Raw genomic sequence first — 21,536 nt, 5'->3', positions numbered from 1 at the left:
CTACTGCTGCCACCCCTCTAGTAGGTATAGCATTGGTATAGGACATGAGATTTAAAGGGGAGAAGCTGCTCCCTCGGTCTGGAGGGAGCTCTGGAGAAGAGTATGGAAGAGCATGGAAGGTATTTTGGTTAATAATCAGTCGTGTCAGAAGGGTCAATGGCTTTGTTTTGAATTCAGTATTTGGCTATGGTACATCTGAGGGGGAAACTTTAACATGGGTTCATAAAACATTGCACACCAACTGCTGGGTTTGCAGTGGGGTAGTGGTAGGAGAATGAGTAGTTTACTCTGGTGCAGGTGCTGTTTGGCAAGTGCACCATCAATTCGCTGCTTCAGGCTTGCTTTGGTAGTCACAGAGGGATGGCGTTAATATTTGTCCCGTCTCCTGTGGCCACTGCATTCTTTGTTGTTTCTGAACAACATAAATTTATCTGTTGTGTAGGCACTTGGTTTAATTGGCTTGAGCTGAGACTTGTCCAGAATGTTTTCCTTTGTGACCTTAGTGTCAGTCCAGGGGCCAGACTGCATATTTCTGGGCATGCAATAGCATATGTGGGAAACAACCTTGCAAATGATTTACATTAAGTAATCATCTTCTAATAAAAATGATTTATCTCTTCACTGAGTTTGAGAAAGAAGATACTTGATGTTCTAATTCCTGGAGTTAAAGGTGATCTCTTCTGTTATTTTATACTTTAAAGAATGCAGTAGATGTAACCTGCAAAGCTTCCCACAATCTGAAATCATAGAGATGCAACATTGACTGAAAATGAACAGTGAGATTTCAGATCAAGTATTCATGCCCAAATGTCTTTTCCTTTTGACTTTGTTTTTAATCATTCATCATTTCAGAAAATCATCATACACCTTCAGACTAATGAGCTTCTAAAATTGTAACCTCGACGGTTTAAACTTTGGTGTTAAATTGCAGTCTTTCACAGTAGATTCTTTCCAAGGTATTCAAAAGCAAATTATATGTTACATTTAGTTAATTTAACACCAAAGATGCTTGTCAGCTCTCAGTAATACTTCCAGCATTAATTTTCTTCCTTTTCCAAGCTTACCAGCATTTAACAAAAGTTGTGCGTGATAATTCTTGAGAATACTGCTTTTAGAGTGGTATTTGCTCAAAGAGTTGAATCTCCTTGCAAGCAGATCACATCAGTTGCCTTCCTTGTTCTTTGTGTGCTGGGAGGCAGAAGACCTGCTGACGCAATCAGTATAGCAACAGGACACTGTTGTCTTTCAGTGATTGTATTTCTGATGGCAAGGACTATGATTTCTCTTGATTTTTGGAAAATGAGATCTAGCACACATAATTGGCCAAGAAGCAGATGCTGTGGCCTGATGTTCTAGTGTCTGCTGGAGACGCAACAATCTGCACCAGGAGCTACACATTTTATCAGTTCATTTTCACTTTCTTTCAAAGGAAAATAAAAATTCAGACTAAAATAATGTTAGCATGGTTTTAATAGGATCAACCCTAATGCTTTGCTGTTATTCAGGTAACCGGCAGTAGTGTTGTTGGTAGTATAGAACATTGAAATGAAGGTTTTAGCATACCAACAAAAGTATGCTAAATGTATACAAATAACTTATAAATTCACAAAAGTATTAAAAAGTGGAAAATTTTAGTGGAAAATGCCATTATTTAATGATATAGAAGATGTTCTGTTTGTTAAAGCATGAAATAGAGAATCCATCCTACAGTTCTGTTGTGACCTTGAACTAAGTCACTTAAGTTCTTTCTGTCTATTCCATGCAGAGAATTATATTTACTGTTATTGTTTGGTGTGGTGTCCTTATACTGAACAACAAAATGGTTTGAACTTACCCAGCAAAAAGTCCTATTAAAGTATGATCGCAGTGCTAATGCTTTTATAGTGTTTAAAATTATTGTATAAGTAGAGATGCAATCTAGCTATACCCATTCTGAGGAGCAAGGGGAGGGGTGTGAAAATGCAGGAAATGCTGTTAATTCTGTATGCTTACATTTTGCTTTCTCATGCTCTGGGGAAAGATATTCAGAAAACATAGGCCACCCCCTGCAGAAGGCTGTGTGGCTGCACTGCAGCTCCGCACCTACTTCTTTTCAGTCACAACTCCTGAACCTAAAAGAGAAATTGACTGAAGCTGGGTGGCATGGAAAAGTAAGACTGTAGATCTCATGTATTTTCCAGGAATTTTTAATCCATATAGTTGGAAGTTTTTGTCCTCTTCCCCTCTGGGGGACTCATGACTAAATTTCTTGAACTCAACAGTTGCAATCCAGAGAAACCCAAGATTTTTTTCTTTTAAAGAGGAAAGATAATTTTACTTTTAGTCACATCATTTCTTGAGTTCTATAAAAGGTAACACTCAAATGTGGTTGACTCTTACAGGAAAATTTTTCAGTCTATGCTAAATATGCCTTGTTTATAAATTTTTATAATGAATATTTTGTAGCTGCAGAAATACAACTTAGGTATAAAGTGGTCCAACTCTACTAGAATAAGACACACGTCTTCAGTTCAGTGTCTAGTCCTCTTCCTCTTCCAAACCAAACATCTACTGCGTATCTCTGACTTCTTTATTCATTAATGTCATGGACTTTTGCTAATGGAATAAGGTGTCTTTGACCTGTAAGCTGGGGGTCATACTCATTTAAAATGAGGAGCAAAACAAAAAAAAAAAAGTCTCTTTTTGTTATCCTTTGTGATGCTTTCAAATTATAATCTCAGATACTTTTTATGAAGCAGGACAGCTGAAATGGTCAAGATACCAGAAAAGTTGTAGCTCTGCAGTCACATTTGGAGCTCTACAAATGCCTGTGATTTTTTTTTTCAGTTGGATTCAGTTTCTGTTGTATATGTAGAGTCTTGCAGAAGGCCAGTTCTGCAAGCAGGTGAAAGGAGGAAGATTAATAACTCCCTAAGGGCAGCATTCTTCTTGCTAGACCTAGACCTGCTCGTGCAAATGCACTTCCCCGTGTTTCTTCCATCTGTGAACTTGTCTCGTTTCTAGGGCCAAGAGAGCACTGTAAATTAAATTTCAGGTTTGTTTAACATTTCATCTTCCTGCTCATACTCTTTCTTGCAATTTAATACTAATTATGTTGACAGCCTTTGTGAACCATTCAAGTCTGAAAAAGAAATAATTAGTAACAGTTGAAATTAAATCTAATTTTTGTATCAAGCCAGCATAGTTACAGTCAGCATGCCCAAGTTCACATGTTCCCATCCTGTACATCCTTAGTTAAGTGTGACTCCTGATTATGTGCTTGCCTGCCTGAATCATGACCAAAGAGTTGAGTTTAAGTATGAAAGTCACATAGATACCTCCCACATCTACTGTACGATTTGCATAGAAATTACCAATAGAGCAATCAATAGGCATTAGATAATTTCTGTTTTAGGATTAAAATTAATTAAAATTAAAGGATTTTTCCAACATGTTCAAAATGGTGACTGCAAGACACATGCTGTAAGTGTAGATAGCACAAAAGTTAAGTTCAGTTGCCACTTCATCCAGACTATTCCCCTCCAGTACAACACAGAGTGACAATATGTAACTGCTCGTTCTTGCTGAAAATGTCACCTGCCAGAGTTCCTTCAGAGCACAGTATTTCGTTCCTTTCTTCAGTGCTTCTCCAAAATCAATAGAAGTGAAAAGTCAGAAAGTCTTGAATGAAGGCCAAGTTATCAGGCAACAAAATGGTCTTGGTAAGAAGAATTTGGCAGTAGAAAGAACACTCTCATGTGCATGGTCTTTAGAGAAAATACGGCAAGATCTTTTTTTCTTTTTTCTTCTTTTCTTTTTTAGTAAATGTTTGTCATCAAAATGAGTGTGATCCCTACAGGGTAAGTGAACTTAGAAGTTATTCTGTCCTGAAAGCAGGACAGAAACAACAAACAAACTTGAAAATGCAAAATTAGCAAAACCAAAAGGCCTGATTTTAATCTCCTTTTTAATGAGCAAATAGGGAAGAAAGTAGAAGAGTCAGACTTCATATAATCTCACACTCCCAGTATTACAGAATTTGACGGCAACATGCCAAGGCCTAAAACAGAGCAAAGAAAACCATAACTGCATCTGGTATTTTGAACATAATATGGTGAGGGTCTCTTAAGCATTTTCTTTTTGGGTGCATTTAGCTGGGCAATACTTCTGTCTTCAAATCTGGCACTGCCAAGGTCTGTATAAGCAAATGAGGATGATACTCCTTTATTATCATCACCAGAGTTAAGCACTACATACAGCTGTATTACATTTCTGATAGCCTGACTGAAACTATGGTATTCTCTCAACTTGCATTTGCCTTGAGAGACTTGCGACAGAAGTCTGTCCCATAGTTGATCCATGTATGTACTCATTCCATTGTAAGGCATATGGCACCAGAGCAACACAAAAATTTGTCTTCTGTGTAGATAACCTTTCTCAATCCCTAGTAAATGAAGGTCCCTAGATTAATCACAGAATTCACCCTGAAGTATTTTCCTAGCCTTCTGATTTGATGAAAAGAACAGTATTGAAAAAGGAGAACACTTTTTTTTTTTAAATCTTGACAGCCTAATGCGGAAGTTTCATACATAAAAATGTAAGTGGAAAATATTTATGTTACAAGTGCTTTCCTTGTTTCATTTTCTATCTAGCAATATATAGTTATATTTTTATACTTGTTTATGTTTCATAACATTAAATGTACTAACTGTCCCCAGGACATCAGTAACGAACTGTTAGTGAAATCTGGCACAACTTTCAGATGACTCTCAAAAGTACACAGACTTTGGGTTTGGAATTGTTTTTATAAATATTCAGTAAAATCTGTCTAGTTTCAAGCAGTGTGACTTATAGAAGCTAAACTCAATACAGCCTTTCCTTTTCATAAAGGAAATTAAAATATATGCAAGGAATAAGTACACTTTAGTTTGGGTTAAGTTAAGCATATGGCTCCAGCAGTATCCATGATACAGGGTGTGAACCTAGTCCCAAATCTGAGTCAGTCAATGAAATTTTTTCCACTGACTGCAGTTACTTGTAAGGTGCTGTGCTGTATAAGACAGTTTTATTCTCCAGTTTATCCAGAGCATATATTTTGATGAATCCGTAGGTTATTTTGTTTTTCATTTCTAAGGAAAATGAAATTGGCTTGGGCTTTTTTTTTCCCCTTGCCTTTTTTTTTTTTTGGTAACTTGTTTCCAATGTTCATTTCATGAATATGCATATGTTGGTAAAACTGTTGATATTCTCATGAAGTTTGGACCAAAAAAAAGCAGGCTTTATGGCTGTGAGCTTGTACTTCATTCCTTTTTATGGAGGGCAATACATCAGCTTCTGCTGTAGAAAACCAAGATACTAAAAAATAGTAATTTGCATGATAATAAATGAAATTAGTTCCATGAGAGAAAAATACTTTCAGAGTGCTCAGTTTGTCAGAAAGTCTTTGAGAATTCAGCATAATCTTTACTGTATAATTTCCCCTCCTCCTCTTTTCTCCCCCTTTTTCCCACATACAGGAGAAAAGAAAGGCTAACTTTTACCTAGTTATGCCATTTTATGTCAGAAAAAAAGGGTGGGCTTAATTTTAAGTGCATAATGATTAATTCTATTTCTAATTTCTAAAACTTCTATTTCTGAAGTTTTTCTTCAGCAAATTACTTCAGATTGTTTAGACATCAATTGATTCTGATTATCTCAACTTAAAAAAAGAACAAAATACAAACCTTTCCTCCTTCTGAGGGGGGCTTTTTTGTTAAAATAGTAACAGGGTATTTCCAGAGAAAATGCAAAATGCAAGATAGGGGAAAATTTTAGAAGGGAATTAGTTGCTAGTGATTATAATGAATGATTCACAGTAGACCTCATTAAGAAACTCTTTGATTTTGAATGTTTCATATTTCTATCATAACACAGCTTTAACCAATGCTGTTACAGACTTTGAAAAATTAAAGCAAACCTTAAAAATAAGATTCATTCTTACTGTATTGACAAATTTCAAAGATTATACTGTGTAAAAAAAATATGGCTGCAGAAAGGAAATATACATGCATATATATATATCTTTTGAAATAAGATTACGGAGTGCAGTGCTGAAAAATAAAAGTTTTCCCTCACGATTGCTTATGTCACTTCAGTTTACTTCTTTTATATTCACGCATTATAGTATTCTTTTAACTGTGTATTTATAGAAGCTTCTTTTACTGAACCTCATCTGATAAAGATGATATACAGAACTACAGAAAGAGCAGCTCTTGGATATTTTGGGTTTTATTTCTATTACTCAATGTGTTTGCGGTCTCAGTACTTTCTGGATTACTTGTTGAATTTTGCTTTGAAAGCAGAGCTATCGTTTACTCAAAAGAGTGGTTTGTCAAGGCTTGGAACGGACATGTTCCCTTCCCCAGCTCCTGTCCTAAACCTTTTAGGCAACATCTCTCTCCACTAGATTAGATTAGAGAGTCATGCTTTCTCCATTTTGAATTCCATGTAAAGTTGGAATAGCTTCAAAAATATATTCTGAGATATTTTCACAATGTGTATCCTAACAGGTAGGGTAGTGAAATGAAGGTGTTGATGTCAATCAGCTTTGTGCTTGAGAAGAGACTTAAAGCAAGTTTGCTCTGCGTGGTGAATGCGTTCGTCATTAAGCTGCTAAAGTAGAAAAAGAGTATCAACAGCTCTTTTTCCTGTGCATTGTGGGAAGCCTGATCGGTTACTTGTTCCCTAAGGATTTTTCCATCCATGTTGCTTCACATATGGATCCTGAGGCATCTAAAGGGCTATTTTGCTGCTTCAGGACATGCCGCTGTTTTTGGCAAAGTGAAGAATTTTGGTGTTGTGCAACTTTTGGATGTCTAATTTAAGACATTTATTTTTAAACATACGTGTCATTATAGAGGACTTTGAGTTCATTGGTTTTTAGTCAGAGCTTTGAGCATCCAGGCTAATCAAACTGTGAACTACGGAGATGAAATCTCAGAAGGTGAAGACTACCAAAATAGTGATAAACTGTAACAAAGACGGTTAACTTCATGCAGGGAGTTGGTCAGAGAGCTATGAAAAATTAAAACGTGATTTTTCATTTCCAAAGAATGAGGTGAAAATTGTATGACAATAAAGTGTTTTGTGCTACGGTTGTCCATCCCTGGAGCAGAGCTGTACTTTGCATTGAAAAAGGTGCTAGTGTGTTTTTGTGAAGACTAAAAAATAGCATATGATCATGGAATTATGGAGCACATTGTAATAGCATTGTGTGCCAAAGTTCATAAATAAAGATTGTTCCAGACCTTACTGTTTCAGTGCCAGTTGCTACCCTTGATCCAGCAGCTAACAACAACCAATAGAGCCTGAGTTTGCCTCTTAGCATTTGAGCGATATGAAGCATGCTTAGTTTTTCTGCACAGTCTGCACAGGTATATAGGAGCTGGGAGAGTCTAGAGAGTTGAGTTTTTAAAATCCGAAGGCAACCCTGTGAAACATGAAAACTGTTTATGCTGGAGACAGAATAACATCAAATGTAAATAAATTTCAGTAGAGCTGGGAAAAACTGAATCCCTCAGCCTGTTCCATAGTGTGAGGAAGCTAGATCTATCCAAAAGAAGATTGTCTGAATATAATAAAATGTATTAGTCCAAATACTTAACATTGGGCAAAATTTTGCACAAAGCATAATCAATATAAGTTTTCTGAAATGGGAAGAATCAGTCATGTAACCTTCATGACAGCTGCTACAGTTAGTCCCAGCTTTCATCTCTGAGAGACAGAAAGGTATTCTATTGGCCTTACTTTCTTTTCTATTTCTCTTGTGCATATTTTATTAAAATAAGCCATGTTTAGTCACAGTCAACCTGATTGTTTTTCAAAGCAGTCAGGATACATGTTTAAAAAACCCTGCTGCAGGCAGAGCTCATTCAGGTCTCTAGGAGTTAAGGGTTGGTTTAAGCCTTTGGGTGCAGCTTTCCAAGATCTTTAGTGTTATTCATTATTCTACTGAGTCACAACAAGCATGTTGGAAGTAAATATATGTTATAGCTAAGTTTAAATCCCCAGTCATTTCCTATCATTATTATGCTTCTAAATGCTGAAGAGGAGAAGCATAGATTTTTACATTTTTTTTAGTTTAATTAGCTTAGCAATTTTTTAGGATGTTTCTTGATATACATAATGATACTCATAACAGGAAAGCTTTATTGGCATCCAAAATGTGAGATGAAGACAAAAGCAAAATAAGAGTTCTGAAATGGATAAGCATGGAAACACTAAATGGAAACTTTTTAAAGGATGATGAGTGCAAACTCTGGCTAAAAAAAACAGAATAGAAATCCTGGTCCCACTGAAGTCAATGGGAATTTTGCTGCTGACTGCAGCAAAAGTGACTTGACTGATAAGATTTTACTTCAGTTATGCCACTGCAGAAACAAAATAGCTTGAAATTGCTGAAAAGAAAACAGTGGGAGTAAGAATATTATTATATTGGGGGATAAGCCCCAAAGGTGGGGTTGGAGGGGGGGGATGTTTCTTAAACAAGGCAAGAAAAAATTCTCCTTGAGCAAACTCCCTAAAAACTTTCATAAGACACGTTAGTGTTTTCATATAGTCTAAGACGTTCTGAAGCAGTAGTTACCACTTTATTCACAGCGGTACTTTTTTGTACACTGACACCGAGCACTCCTATCTCTGCTGTTCCTCTTAGTGGATTGCTGTCTATCACAAATTTAAAGGTTTCCCAATTTCCCAATACTTGTAGAATTGATTCAACAGATTCTCCTTAACACTCTTACACATTTAATGAATGCAGGTTAAAAAGAAAAAAAAAAGCAGATAATACTTTCAAGCAGCTTCAGAACTTTGATATCTTCAGATTATGCTTGTAGCTGAATAGCTTGTCTTGGAAAGATGGAAAATCTTTCCATCTCCCACGGCTGCAGACAGGTATACCAATTTAGCAGAACATCAGCTCTTTACAGCACTGGGAAGCCAAGGCAAGACCTTCACCAGTGGAGGTCAAATAAAAGTTTGGTACCCTTTGAAAACATGGAAATTAGTCCTTATTTCTCTACTGGCAGGTTACCCATTGCCCAGGCATTGAGAGGTAGAGATCTGACAGCAGCTAGGGGTTTAAATAATTTTATGTCTTCACACTTATGCTTAAACTGCAATTTATATTCAAGAATAATGATAAAATTTCTTAAAATATGCCATCTCACCCTTCTTGTGTTGATTCCTCTCTCTCCTCTGCCCTCTTGTTTTCTTTTAGATTATTTTTTCCATCCATCTTAGGTAACATAGTAATATATGCTACTTACGTAATGATATTTAACATTTCTCTGTTGGGTTTATTAGTTTTCCATAAATAGTCCACAAATACTCATAATAGAAAAAACACGAACAATTTGACCACTGTAGAAGCAATCCAGACAGCTTACTCGCAGCCATTACTTTGGGTTCAGAACTGCTGATGTGAGTCTGTCTGTACAAAATACAGACATTTGCCATGGTGTTTTGCACTTTCATGAAGCGGTTTTTGTGACAAGAACATTTTTGCTGCTGTTCATAAATATTTGGGGGCTGTCAACAGACATGTTAGAAAAAAGACAAGGAGTGACATGCACTTTTCAAGCTGCCTTTCTGATCCTAAACCCGTCAAGGCAGGCAAAATTTCTTCCATTGGCTTGAGTCAGCCCCGCTGTTCCTTCTAAGTGCTGTTGTGGTTTTCTTTTTTTTTCTTTCTTTTAAACAGGAGGAAGTGAGAAGGAATAAAAAGACCTGTCTATTATCATCACTGTATTAACAGATAAAAAGCTGCCAGTACCTACCATCCAACTAAGACTAAAAAGGCACTTAGTAACAGAATGGCCTGATACTGTGGGAGAACTCTAATAGCTGGTTAGATCAATCAGTGTCTCAGCAGAGTCTTGACAAGTTTCTGATTTAATGGGCTGAGCCTGTTTCCAGCTGTTATTAGTCTAAAAGTTTTTAAGGCTTGACAAGACTAAACTCAGCCTGGATTGTCATTGTAGTGCAGGCCAGGAATTTCTTCATGGTTATGATAAAAGCGGGCCATTTTCTTCCCTACAAAAAGGGTCATGTTTTCAACCGGTTTTTTTAGTTCTTTCCTTGGCTTGTTCAAGAAAGCAAAACCAAAGATGGCAAAGTTGTCAGAGGCTGTCCATGGAGGCAAGATAAACTGAAATGAAGCTGCTAAGTGTGAATTGATGTGCCAGTGGTCAAGCTTGATGTTATGCTTGATTTCTTCTTATTCATCACTTTTTAAGATGAATGTGTCTTAGATGTCAAGATGTCAATGTGGGATAAGCATGTACAGCTAAAAAGCAGAAGTTTTACCAGTTAAATGAAACATCATCAAATATGAACATAGTTCTGAAGGAAAGCAGTACTGAAAATCACGATACCGATAGTGAAACCAGAAGAAAAGGACTGCTGTTTGATAAAGAATCTGTAATATTGCTTTGACAACCCAAGCCACTGCAGTATTGTCAGCTGAGGAATATATTTATGTCTTCCTGAGATGAATGGTAAAACTCCCACTCAGTTTGCTTGGGAAGGAATCGAGCCATGCTATTTTTGCACAAATCTAATCATTCAGCTATTTTTGGTTTAAATTAGAGTAGTCTCAGGACTTATATATGCTGGTTGGTGAGAACTGGATAGCGGTGTTTCACAGGATGAGGATTGCCTGGCGAGTAGCATGTTCCAGCTGCAGCACTGCCTGCCTGCTAGAACATTCCTTATTAGAGAAGGAGAGAAAAAGTGATAAATAATACTTATGCCTGTGTGACTTCAGCCAAGGATTTTCCTACCTTGGGGGAATACACAGCTTTTCTAAATGACCCTTTATTCTGCTGTCATGTGAGGCCGGATGTGATCCAGAAAATCAACCTGTTTATAGCTGCAGTTTTAACACAGTTAAATACTAGCTCTTATCTTCAAGTGGCTCACTGTATTTCTAGTGCAAGTTTTTATTGGCTAAGAATAGTGGGCTCTAAATATTTAAATAAATATTTTTGTAGTGATTCGAATTTAAAAAATAATCTTTATAAAAAAATAAAAACCTTTATCAAAATAAAGATTAATGACAAAAAGCTTATGTTTTGGAATTTGATTGGTAATGACTGGATTTTGCTTTGTGTGGAACTTGTCACTCAAAGGAAATCTTTGTTTCTTTTTCTTTACTTCCTGAGCTTTTGGGTTTCCAGCTGTTCATGGTACAGTATTTTCCTGACAGATTTCTGAGCTATCAGATACAGAGTGAATGGATAGTTTAGAAAAACTGCAGTTGAATTCTGGAGTGTGTTACATTCAAGTTGTCTTTCACAGTCCAGCTGGAATGAGGACATGTTTGTAGTGGCTGATGATGACGGACAGTGAGCGAGACAGCTCTGCTCCAACTGTTCGTGTGGATGGCTTTTCTCCTCACTGTAATATCCGTTGCAATTGGTTCTGCTGGAGATAGTCTCAATAGCGAAGTGAAAAATACAGTGATGGGAATGACTTTTCTCAGGCCTTCTGGTGACTTGAGTGCAACACTGATGGAAAAACATGGGAAAGTTTAACTTCTGCTGTGTTTATTTTACTGTTCCCTGCATAAATGGAGAAGTTAAGTCTTTAGGGCTGTGATAACTTTGAAAGCAAGTCAAAAAGGCAATGAGTAGATTTCTTTCCCCCTCCTCAGAACAAAGCTATTTAAATGCCTCCAGTACTTATTTTCAGCCCTTCCCATGGCTGTACAAATAAGACATTGCAATTCCTACTTTTTTAAGAAATTGCTTTTCCTGTTTTAATATAGATGTAATCATTTGCTACCTGATGGTGGAGGCAGGGTAGCCAAAGACTCCCCTGGCTTTGCTCGTTCAGGCTTGAATTGCAAGTGACGGTGGTGCCTAATGACATTGCAGAGCACTTGGAAGTGTATGCCGGCACAACTGTGGTTAGAATTACTAACCACAGAGATTCAAAAGTCATGAGAGAGGTTGCAAAAAAAGCAAGACAAAACCAATCCACCTTCCTATAAATCTGGCGTAGAAATGATGGGATTATCAGGACAGTGACACCGTCACCACCCCCACACCACCACCACCCCTGATTGTCTCTGTTTTACTTACAGATATGTAACTTGAGAAGTCACTCCTTCAACTTTCTCTGTACACTTGTGAGAGAAAAAGTGGTTTTCGCTTTTGTTGAAAGATGAAATCAGGTTGTAATTTGCATGCTTTGCCATGCTTGAGCAGTTGACCCTATAGAGAGGGTACAAAGTATCCTTTGTTTTTTAGTCACCATAAAGTCATAAGTATTGATGATGATTTTTATATTAAGTGTGCACCACTTGATTGCTGAACTATAACCTTAAAATCATAACCAGGTGAAATATTCAGAGTAGGAAATCCAAGAGCACTGAGCTAACAAGATAAAAACATTTGAACAGGTCCTTGAAGTGTGCTACTAAATATGGATGCAGATGGCTTTAATGAATATTTCATTTAGGGGACCTTACTAATTAAGATCCATGTCTCCAATGAAACTTGAAAAACTACTGTTGTGCTTTTTAAAATTTAACACTATGTCACCTTTGTTAAATGAACCATGTGTAGATTGGCTTCTGTGTTTTCTGGCATGGGTGAAGGAGGATAAATGGATAAAGACTCCATCATCTTTTCCCTGTATTGTTCAAGGGTTAAGAGAGACGTTTTGGCATTCTTTATGTGAAACTGGTGTTTATTTCAGGAACTTACTGAGTTGGATTTGAATGTTCTGTTTTCAGTCATATCAAGATTTCTGTAATTATCACCGTGTAGGGCTGAAATTTTGTAAAGATGTAACTATTTGGACAAAATGTAGAAAAAATCAAAAGCATTGCATTGCAGTTTCATCTTTAAAGGAAAACTGTTTTCTGTCTGAAGTATGGAAATGGCCAGGTTCAAAACCCAAAGAGGGGCATTAAAGAAATGTATTATAAATATTTATGTAAACATTTATTGGTATTTAACTGAGTTGCTAGCCTTAGAATATGTGTTGTGGCTTTAGTGCCCTTCTGTGAAGCTCATCCAAAGCCTATGGGTCATATCACTTACATGATACTCTGTAGGGACTTGCATGTTACATAGGCTTTCTTCTTGCCTCCTGGATGGGATGAATATGTCTCTCTACTTGCATCCATATATTTCACAGCTGTTATTTGCTAAGTTAATTAAGTGGAGACTAAAATCCATAATATTTAGTGCAGACTGGAAAAAAAGCAATGTCAGATCTCTTTTTGTTGTGCTGAGCTCTGTGGTCATGAGTTAAATCAAGTTTGCTGTCATTTTTCTTACTACTCTTGTTGCTGTTGTGGTTATCATTATTTGTGTCACTGTCATCCTTAGGAGCTCCAAATGTGGGCTGTTACTGCATTGTTCTAGGTGCAGAACAAAAAACCTTTGAAAGCTTGTATAAAGGATGTGAGAAAGACAACAGTGACACCAGGAGAGAGAATAGTACAGACGAAATGTGGAGCTGACGTATTTGGAGTGATTGCTGTAGTCTCTGTCAGTCAAAGAGTTTTTAGGTTGTTGTAACCATCAGGGCATAGGTGGGACTTTGAAGAAGGCATTTTGCAGATATTTATAGTTAATGTATTGCAAGTGAGAGAATAGGGAAATCCTGAGAGTGTCTTTGTGTTCACTGCATTCCTGCTCCATCATGGAGACTGCGGTCCAGAAAGGAAGAAAACTGAAGCAATAATTTCAGTTGTGGAAAGCAGGTTGCTTACAGATTTGTGAACTAATTCCCTAATGGCCCTCTGCGATCCACTGTGAGACACAGTTTTAGGAACTGGTTAAAATAATACCCTTGAGGATCCAACAGCATAGATAGCTAACCTGAGGCTTCACAGCAGCTGCAGGGGTTATTGCAACCTTGAGGCTGCAGTGGCTGCCACTGTGGCTGCCACCTATGTTAGACTATTTTTCCCCCACAGAGTGGGTGGTGACAACAGGTTTTAGCCCTAAAATGTATCCTTATGGCTTCCCAGTTGACTAGGTGTATATGTCATGTGCAGACTAGATTATTCATCTGAACTTGTTTTCTTTGAAGGAGAAAATGAACATATTCCACTAGAATATTAAAACTAAGACAACAAATGGCACATCAGGAAATTACACTTAATAGCTTACTTAACACAAAAAGGAGGTTTTGCTGTATTTAAGGTAAAGATCTCCTGCCTAGTGAATGAAGGGAAGACAGTGGATGTAGTTTTTCTGGGTTTTAATAAGGCTTTTGATTCTGTCCCTCACAGCATCCCTTTGGACAACTTGTCCAACTGTGGCATGAGCAGGTTCATGGCTGAAGGGCAGAGCTCAAAGGGTTGTAGGGAATGGGGCTACATGTGGCTGGCGACCAGTCGCCCACGGTGTTCCTCAGGGCTCAATTCTAGGGTCAGTTCTGTTCAATATTTTTATCAATGATCTGCATGAAAGAGCTGAATGACCATTAGCAAGTTTGCTGATGACATCAAACTGGGAGGTGCTGTTGACTCTCTTGAGGGACAGGAGGCCTTGCAGAGGGATCTAGATAGATTGGAGCATTGGGCTATGATTAATGGGATGAAATTTAACAAGTCAAAATAAATTGGGAGAGGAGCGGCTGGAGGGAGAGCAGCCCTGCAGAAAGGGATCTGGGGGTGCTGGTCAGCAGCAGGCTCAATACGAGTCAGCAGTGTGCCCTGGCAGCCAAGAGGGCAAACCGCACCCTGGGGTGCATCAAACCCAGCATAGCCAGCCGGTCAAGAGAGGTGATTATCCTGCTGTATTCAGCATTGGTGCGGCCTTACCTTGAGTACTGTGTGCAGTTCTGGGCCCCACAATTTAAGAAGGATGTGAAGGTCCTGGAATGCATCCAGAGGAGGGCAACCAAGCTGGTGGAAGGGCTGGAAGGCATGTCCTGTGAGGAGCAGCTGAGAGCTCTGGGTTTGTCTGGTTTGGAGAAAAGGAGGCTGAGGGGCGACCTCATTGCTCTCTACAGCTTCCTGAGGAGGGGAAGTGGAGAGGGAGGTGCTGGTCTCTTCTCCCTGGTATCCAGCGACAGGATACATGGGAATGGTTCAAAGCTGTGTCAGGGGAGGTTCAGACTTGACATTAGGAAGCATTTCTTTACTGAGAGGGTGATCAGACACTGGAACAGGCTTCCTAGAGAGGTGGTCAGTGCCCCAAGCCTGTCAGTGTTTAAGAAGCACTTGGTCAATGCCCTTAATAATTTCATATAACTTTTGGTGAGCCCTGAAGTGGTCAGGCAGTTGGACAAGACAATCATTGTAGGTGCCTTCCAACTGAAACACTCTATTCTATTCTATCTTTTGATGATGAGAAATACAATGGCATACTTTTCTATTTACCTTGAACGTGCTGAAGAAGAGGAAAGATGTTAGGTTGTCTAAGTCAGCATTTACATGATAATTCGTTATTAGATTTTCGATCACAGACTTACATTCAGGCCAAGGAGATGGAGATGTGCTCTGCTGTCTGCTTGCCCACAAATCCTTTTCTGACTTTCATATTTGCCTCAGACTGTAGCAACTATAGTAGACTGGTGTCTTATGCCGCTGCAGAGGATTAGCAGGACTTGTACCCCTGATGAAGAGATTCTATTAAAAAACAAGAGGTTTCTGCTATTTAAATAATAATTACAGAGTACTGAGTTATAAACCATCCTGAGTGTATCTGTTACTGGTGCTATTGTTGTACCTTCTGTTTCTTTACTGCTGATGTCATTGTATTTGAGTTTTATTTAATTCCTTATAGCTGCTTTTAAAAAGGAAATAACTATAGAATACAAGAATGGTTGTATGACCAGTTAATGAGATTTCCTTCTGACAACACGAAAGTGTAACAAAAGTTTTCATGATAAAGAAATTGTTTTCTTTTTCTTTGCAGGTACCATGATCAACAGGATGTTACTAGCAACTTCCTTGGAGCAATGTGGTTGATTTCAATAACTTTTCTATCTATTGGATATGGTGACATGGTACCTAATACATACTGTGGGAAAGGAGTCTGTTTACTCACTGGAATCATGGTCAGTGTTTCTGAATTTATTCATTGGATATGAGATTAAGTTTGCTGCAATTAATCACAAAACTTGTGGTAGTCATAAGAAAGATTTATTTGCTGGCTTGTAGAGTCTATATACTTACTCGCACCATTCCCATGGTCTTTCATTCCTGGTAATGGAATGGAGGGTTTTCTTCTTCTTTAGGTAAAATTTAGCAGCTGTGTAATGAAATACAGAGAAACAAATTCCACCCTGATGTAATTTGCAGCTTCAAAATCTCAATAGCATCCTTCATTAAATGTTAAGGTATCGTATCATCTCAATTATCTTTGGACATGTGTAATTGGACCAGTACTAATAATGAATCTACAGTTCTGACTTTTGTTTCTTAAAATTAAGTTACTCACAAAGAAATGTGATGGTGGCTAATCTCTTAAAGCATTTTGCTTGAGCATAGTTTTCTACATTATTTCTTGTAAGTCTAATAACATACTATCCATAGCATTCCATTGCTTTAAGTGGATTTATGCAGTGCAATTTTCACTGTAAGAGTTTTTATTACCATTGATACAATGCAGCAATTGTTAGTCCATGCATATTCAGTATATATTTATTAACTGTACTTAATGCCTGGTTTTAATTTTTCTGTTTTGCACCATTTGGTCAAAGTTAGGCAGGGAGTAAGGCGATGTATTATAAAGTCTGGGAAATTTAGGCATATCTGCAGTAAATTAGAAGTAAAAAAGCTCCAGACTCTGCCACTTTTATTTGTATCAACTCTGTGTAAATGTCCCTATGAATGAGAAGGGCAGAATAAACATCATATATACTGTATATAACAGTAAGATGCATACTTGTTTCTGAATTTTTGCCATTGATCATAAGTAATGCAGCTCCAATATCTACCTTCTGTTAAAATAGATATATTTGGATTATGGCTGAAAACAAATGGTATCAAATAGTTGCCCCTTTTGAATGGGTGTTTTGAAAGAATTTTTGTTTATAAGAGTGTATTTTGTGTCCAAAGAGTAAAATAGATCAATGCATTTTTGTAATGTTTAAGATTTTTTTCCAAATGCTGTTTGTTTTTTTTTTTAAACACCTGACAGGTTTCAGATCATTGACCTTTATTGGGAAAGACTTCCAGTACATTTTGCCGGTGGCGGCAAATGCATGTCTTGTTAAATACAGAGTTTGCAATGTAGTTGGAAGTTACAGGCTGAAAGCAGAGGAATGACTCAGAAGGCTTTTTTAAAGGCTGTTGGCTAAGCTCAAATCTGCCATCTTCTGGGGTATTTGCCTTTGCTCCTCTTTCTGAGCTAGATTTTGATTCCAGAGAGAATGAAACATGGTCATAAGTTCATTAGGAAAAAAGGAGGACAAGCAGTATATATTGCCACGGGGATGTGCAGAATGGGGACAGAACCCTGTTATAAAGCTTTCCTTCTTCCCAGGCACTGTTTAGAAATAAGAAGCAAATATTTGAAGATTCAGCTATCAGATCATTTTGTTCACTCAAATTGTTCAGCACTTTTGGCATTTCATTATGAAAAAAAATTACAGTAACAGAAATCTAGGACCTTCAGAGCCCTGCAGAAGTGCAATGAGAATAGTAGTATTGATACCAATCGCCTATGGGTTTCACACTGCTATTGTGTTTATGCTAGTGCAAATGATAACAGCATCTGGACTATTATTTTGAATAGCTGTGGGTGGGCTTATGATTTTATTATGATGAAAACAAGGTAAAAATAAAATCAGAAAAACAGACTCCAGATTATTACAAATGTTACTCTAGACGCCTATGAATGAACCACACAGATGCTGAAATTATAAGATATATTTGTCGTTTTGCTTATGACAGCACCATTTGGATTCAGATGTAAAATTATTCATGGCAGTTGCTTCCATTGCTTTGGTGAAAAACTAAAGTACCATTTGCACACATGGCATTTCTTTTTCACAACTGAAACAAGGTTCTGTTGAAAATTAGACTTGTAAAATGTATGGATGATGTTCACCTTCATGTCTTTGTTTTTTATGACTAAAAATTCTGTAGCTGCTTTGGAAGCACAAAGACTCTAATCAGAATCTCATGGTAATGAGTTTGGGATAAATACCTCCAGAGACAGAAAGCATTCTTAACCAAAAAACGAGTCAGGTAGCTAGTGTGTGATGATAGGTAAAACAATGCTGAAAGCCTGACCCCTAATTACATTTTTAAGGACATCCGCAATATGGCTTTGGCAAACGTCATCTTTGAGAAAAAAATTATGGAGCAATGGGAGAAAGTCAGATGTTGAAATTACTGTTTCCTTTTTTTTTTTTTTACAAAGGATCTGAAAGATATGAAGTATGAAACAGTGACCATAATAATGAACTATCTTCCAATGCTGAAAGCCTGACCCCTAATTACATTTTTAAGGACATCCGCAATATGGCTTTGGCAAACGTCATCTTTGAGAAAAAAATTATGGAGCAATGGGAGAAAGTCAGATGTTGAAATTACTGTTTCCTTTTTTTTTTTTTTACAAAGGATCTGAAAGATATGAAGTATGAAACAGTGACCATAATAATGAACTATCTTCCAGCCTAACCTGCAATACAGAAAAGCTTATACATCTTAAATATAATTCTTTAAAACCAGCTAGTCTTCTGAAACTTGTGCAGTAACTAGTTAATCTTTGTTGTGGAAAAGATAAGATCCTAGAAGAACAGACTTACTGGTTTTTATTTCAATAGGAGTTGTTGATGGTCTAATTAAAAGGTACACCAGGATGATTGTTGAATGAATGTAACAAAATCAAACCATGTATGTGATTTTAAGAGGGAAAATGTAATTCCCTAGCATCTGGAGTAGCAAATACATTGTTGGATTAGTGTGATCAATACCAAATACCTCTGAGTTTTTGCTTTTGGATAAGGTCCCTGTTAAAAAGGATGGAAGGGAGAATAAATAGAAATACTTGTGAATACAAGAGTAGTTACAGAGACCACTGAAGAGTTAATATTGGCTTTGCAGAGCTGGTGGCCCATGGAGGGCTCCTTCGGTGTCTTGATGCCAATGAAGGGAGAGCCCAGGTGCCCTGGCTGTCCTCCCACTTCTACCTCAGGAATTGCTTTCTGTGCGATGGAAATTGGACTGCACAGGCTGAACCCTGTGTTGTGCTCCAGCCTGGGAAGTAGACTATATGCAGTCTGCTGACGGCACAAAGTTGTGCTGGCTATTGAAACTGCAGCTACTGCTATCTTGAGGCACTGGTTCAAGTGACATCTTTTAAGTTCTGCAGATGCACACTGCTGGAAAATAGGAAAATCTTTACACATATTCAGATTATACCAAAAGGAAAAAAGCCTTGAGAATTGTTAAGAGTAAGCCAGCAAAGAAGTCTGAGCAATCTATTAGAAAAATTAAAAAAACCAAAACCCTGTGAACAAAGAAGGCAAATACTGAAAAAATGTGTACTGTCGTATTGAACAATTTACTTTTTGATCTTGCAAAGCACTTAAATATGTGAAACTTTAATGAAAATGCTACACCACGCGATACAGAGTTGGTGGCATGGTTTAATGCAGAGGCGCTTTACAGACAGGCAAGTGAAACTGAACTGGGTACCTCAACTTGATTACCTATCAGTGTTTTTCCAATGAGATTTCGCCAGGCAGCAGTAGCATACTGTGGGCCAGGTGGACTATAAATCAGATAGCAAATGTGGCCTCTGCCCCCTGTATACATTAGGCAGGTCTGCAAGAGCGTGATGAATGGACAGAAATATGAGTGCTGTCACAGTTATCAGAACAGGATACAGAGGAGATGGGGAGACCTATGGCAGCATCACCACACCATGCAGCTCATTGGAGTTTTGTCTGCCCACTGAAGATGGCATCCATGGTTGTCAGTGCACACCCAAGCAGATCTCTCAGATCCTGGTCAGCAGATTGAGCTCAGCTACAGGTGGAGCACTTTCTTTGTGCTGGTGCTAAGTGGAACTGCTTATATAGGCAGCACATCCACCTCCTTAACGGCTTTTTGGAGTTAGGGCCTTGGAGTGTTTTGCCAAATTTTCCTTGCTTTATGAGGAGTATAATGAAGTTAGCAAAAATTTAAAGAAGGGAAGTAGAAATTGGTAGAAGTAAAAGGAGGGGGGCAAGTGTGAGAAAATATGGGAAGACGCTTAATTATTGACTGTGAGATGGATAATTTTTACAGATCTTTGTAGGCTTTTGTACCTACACAAGATAAAATAATGGCAATCCATTCTTCAGACTCCAATACAAGGATCAGTTGCAAGGTTTGAGAAGGACTCTATTCCTTTTACATGCAGCATTATGTGGTGAGCTAGTGCATTTATTGTATGATGCAAAGCTAAGGATGCAGAATCTTCCTGCAGAGCCAACTGCCAACAGTTAGAAGCAGACATGCAGAACATAGGTCAAACCTATGTTGCTACAATAAAATGGATGAGTTGCAATTGTCCTGTCACAGGATGCACAGGGTGGTTGGCTATAGCTTGAATGAAGATTGCTTTAAATGAAATAGCTGTTATTTCAGAGTGTCTGCCTCCCTAATGCTGAAAGTGCAGCTTAAATGATTGTTATTGAAATGAACTCCAAAGAGATTGTTAAACCTATGAAAGAACCAAATAAATTAGGAACGTTTTCTTAAATTTACATCATAGAGGTGGACAAGATTAGATGTTTCTTTTGGAAAATTTTTAAATAGCATCTTTTAACTACAGGATTTGAACACCACTCATGTAGGTGAAGAATTCTTACCAGAGTAGTCGCAATGCAGTAAATGTGTACAATCTGGCCTTAGGGATACTAGTTTTTATTAGTTCTAAATTGTGAATCAAAAATGAATCAGATCTGATTTTAAGGCTTCTCATGCTGCAGCTTTTAATGTCCTTGTGGAAGTCTGCATTTAGTTCAAAAGAATCACAATTCCTTTCCTATGCATCATGAAAAAAGTGACAAGGATGAGGTGTTTCTGAGAATAGGGGACTCTTCATCTAAGGTTAAATTGTGGTGTTTGTGCATACAGTTTGTCTCAGACTCAGCCTGGTCTTACCAACAAATACAGAAAACTATCTACAAGAGGAACGTGGCACCTAGAGTAGTATAGTTTTTAACCATATGATTTTTGTTGGTAGCAAAATCTGAACTGTAACATCTTTGAAATTTAATAGTTACTAGATTGTAAAAAAAAGAGAAAAAGGTAGAATTCTAACTGCATAGTTAATATTGGCTGCAGATCTTCTGGGATAATTCCTGAAAAAGAGAAAAAGAATCATAGAATCATAGAATCATTAAGGTTGGAAAAGACCTCTACGATCATCGAGTCCAACCGTCAACCCAACACCACCATGCCCACTAAACCATGTCCCTAAGCACCTCATCTACACGTCTTTTAAATACCTCCAGGGATGGGGACTCCACCACTTCCCTGGGCAGCCTGTTCCAATGTTTAACCACTCCTTCAGTAAAGACATTTTTCCTCACGTCCAATCTAAACC

The 21,536-nt window shown here is 37.7% G+C and overlaps 1 protein-coding gene across 3 annotated transcripts in view; it reads left to right on the top strand.

The window, feature by feature from the left end:
* The window catches only part of KCNN2 (potassium calcium-activated channel subfamily N member 2), a 78,909-nt gene that overhangs the window by 36,095 nt on the left and 21,278 nt on the right, over nucleotides 1–21,536 (top strand). For all 3 annotated transcript variants that reach the window (XM_009284172.2, XM_019473369.1, XM_019473370.1), the window contains exon 2: nucleotides 15,903–16,044. In XM_009284172.2, the coding sequence (XP_009282447.1) occupies nucleotides 15,903–16,044 (142 nt within the window). The remainder of the gene's footprint in view (nucleotides 1–15,902; nucleotides 16,045–21,536) is intronic.

The sequence above is a fragment of the Aptenodytes forsteri genome, unplaced genomic scaffold (assembly GCF_000699145.1).
Source record: "Aptenodytes forsteri isolate BGI_AS27 unplaced genomic scaffold, ASM69914v1 Scaffold69, whole genome shotgun sequence".
Lineage (NCBI taxonomy): Eukaryota > Metazoa > Chordata > Aves > Sphenisciformes > Spheniscidae > Aptenodytes > Aptenodytes forsteri.
This window is presented reverse-complemented; position numbering and strand designations above follow the sequence as displayed.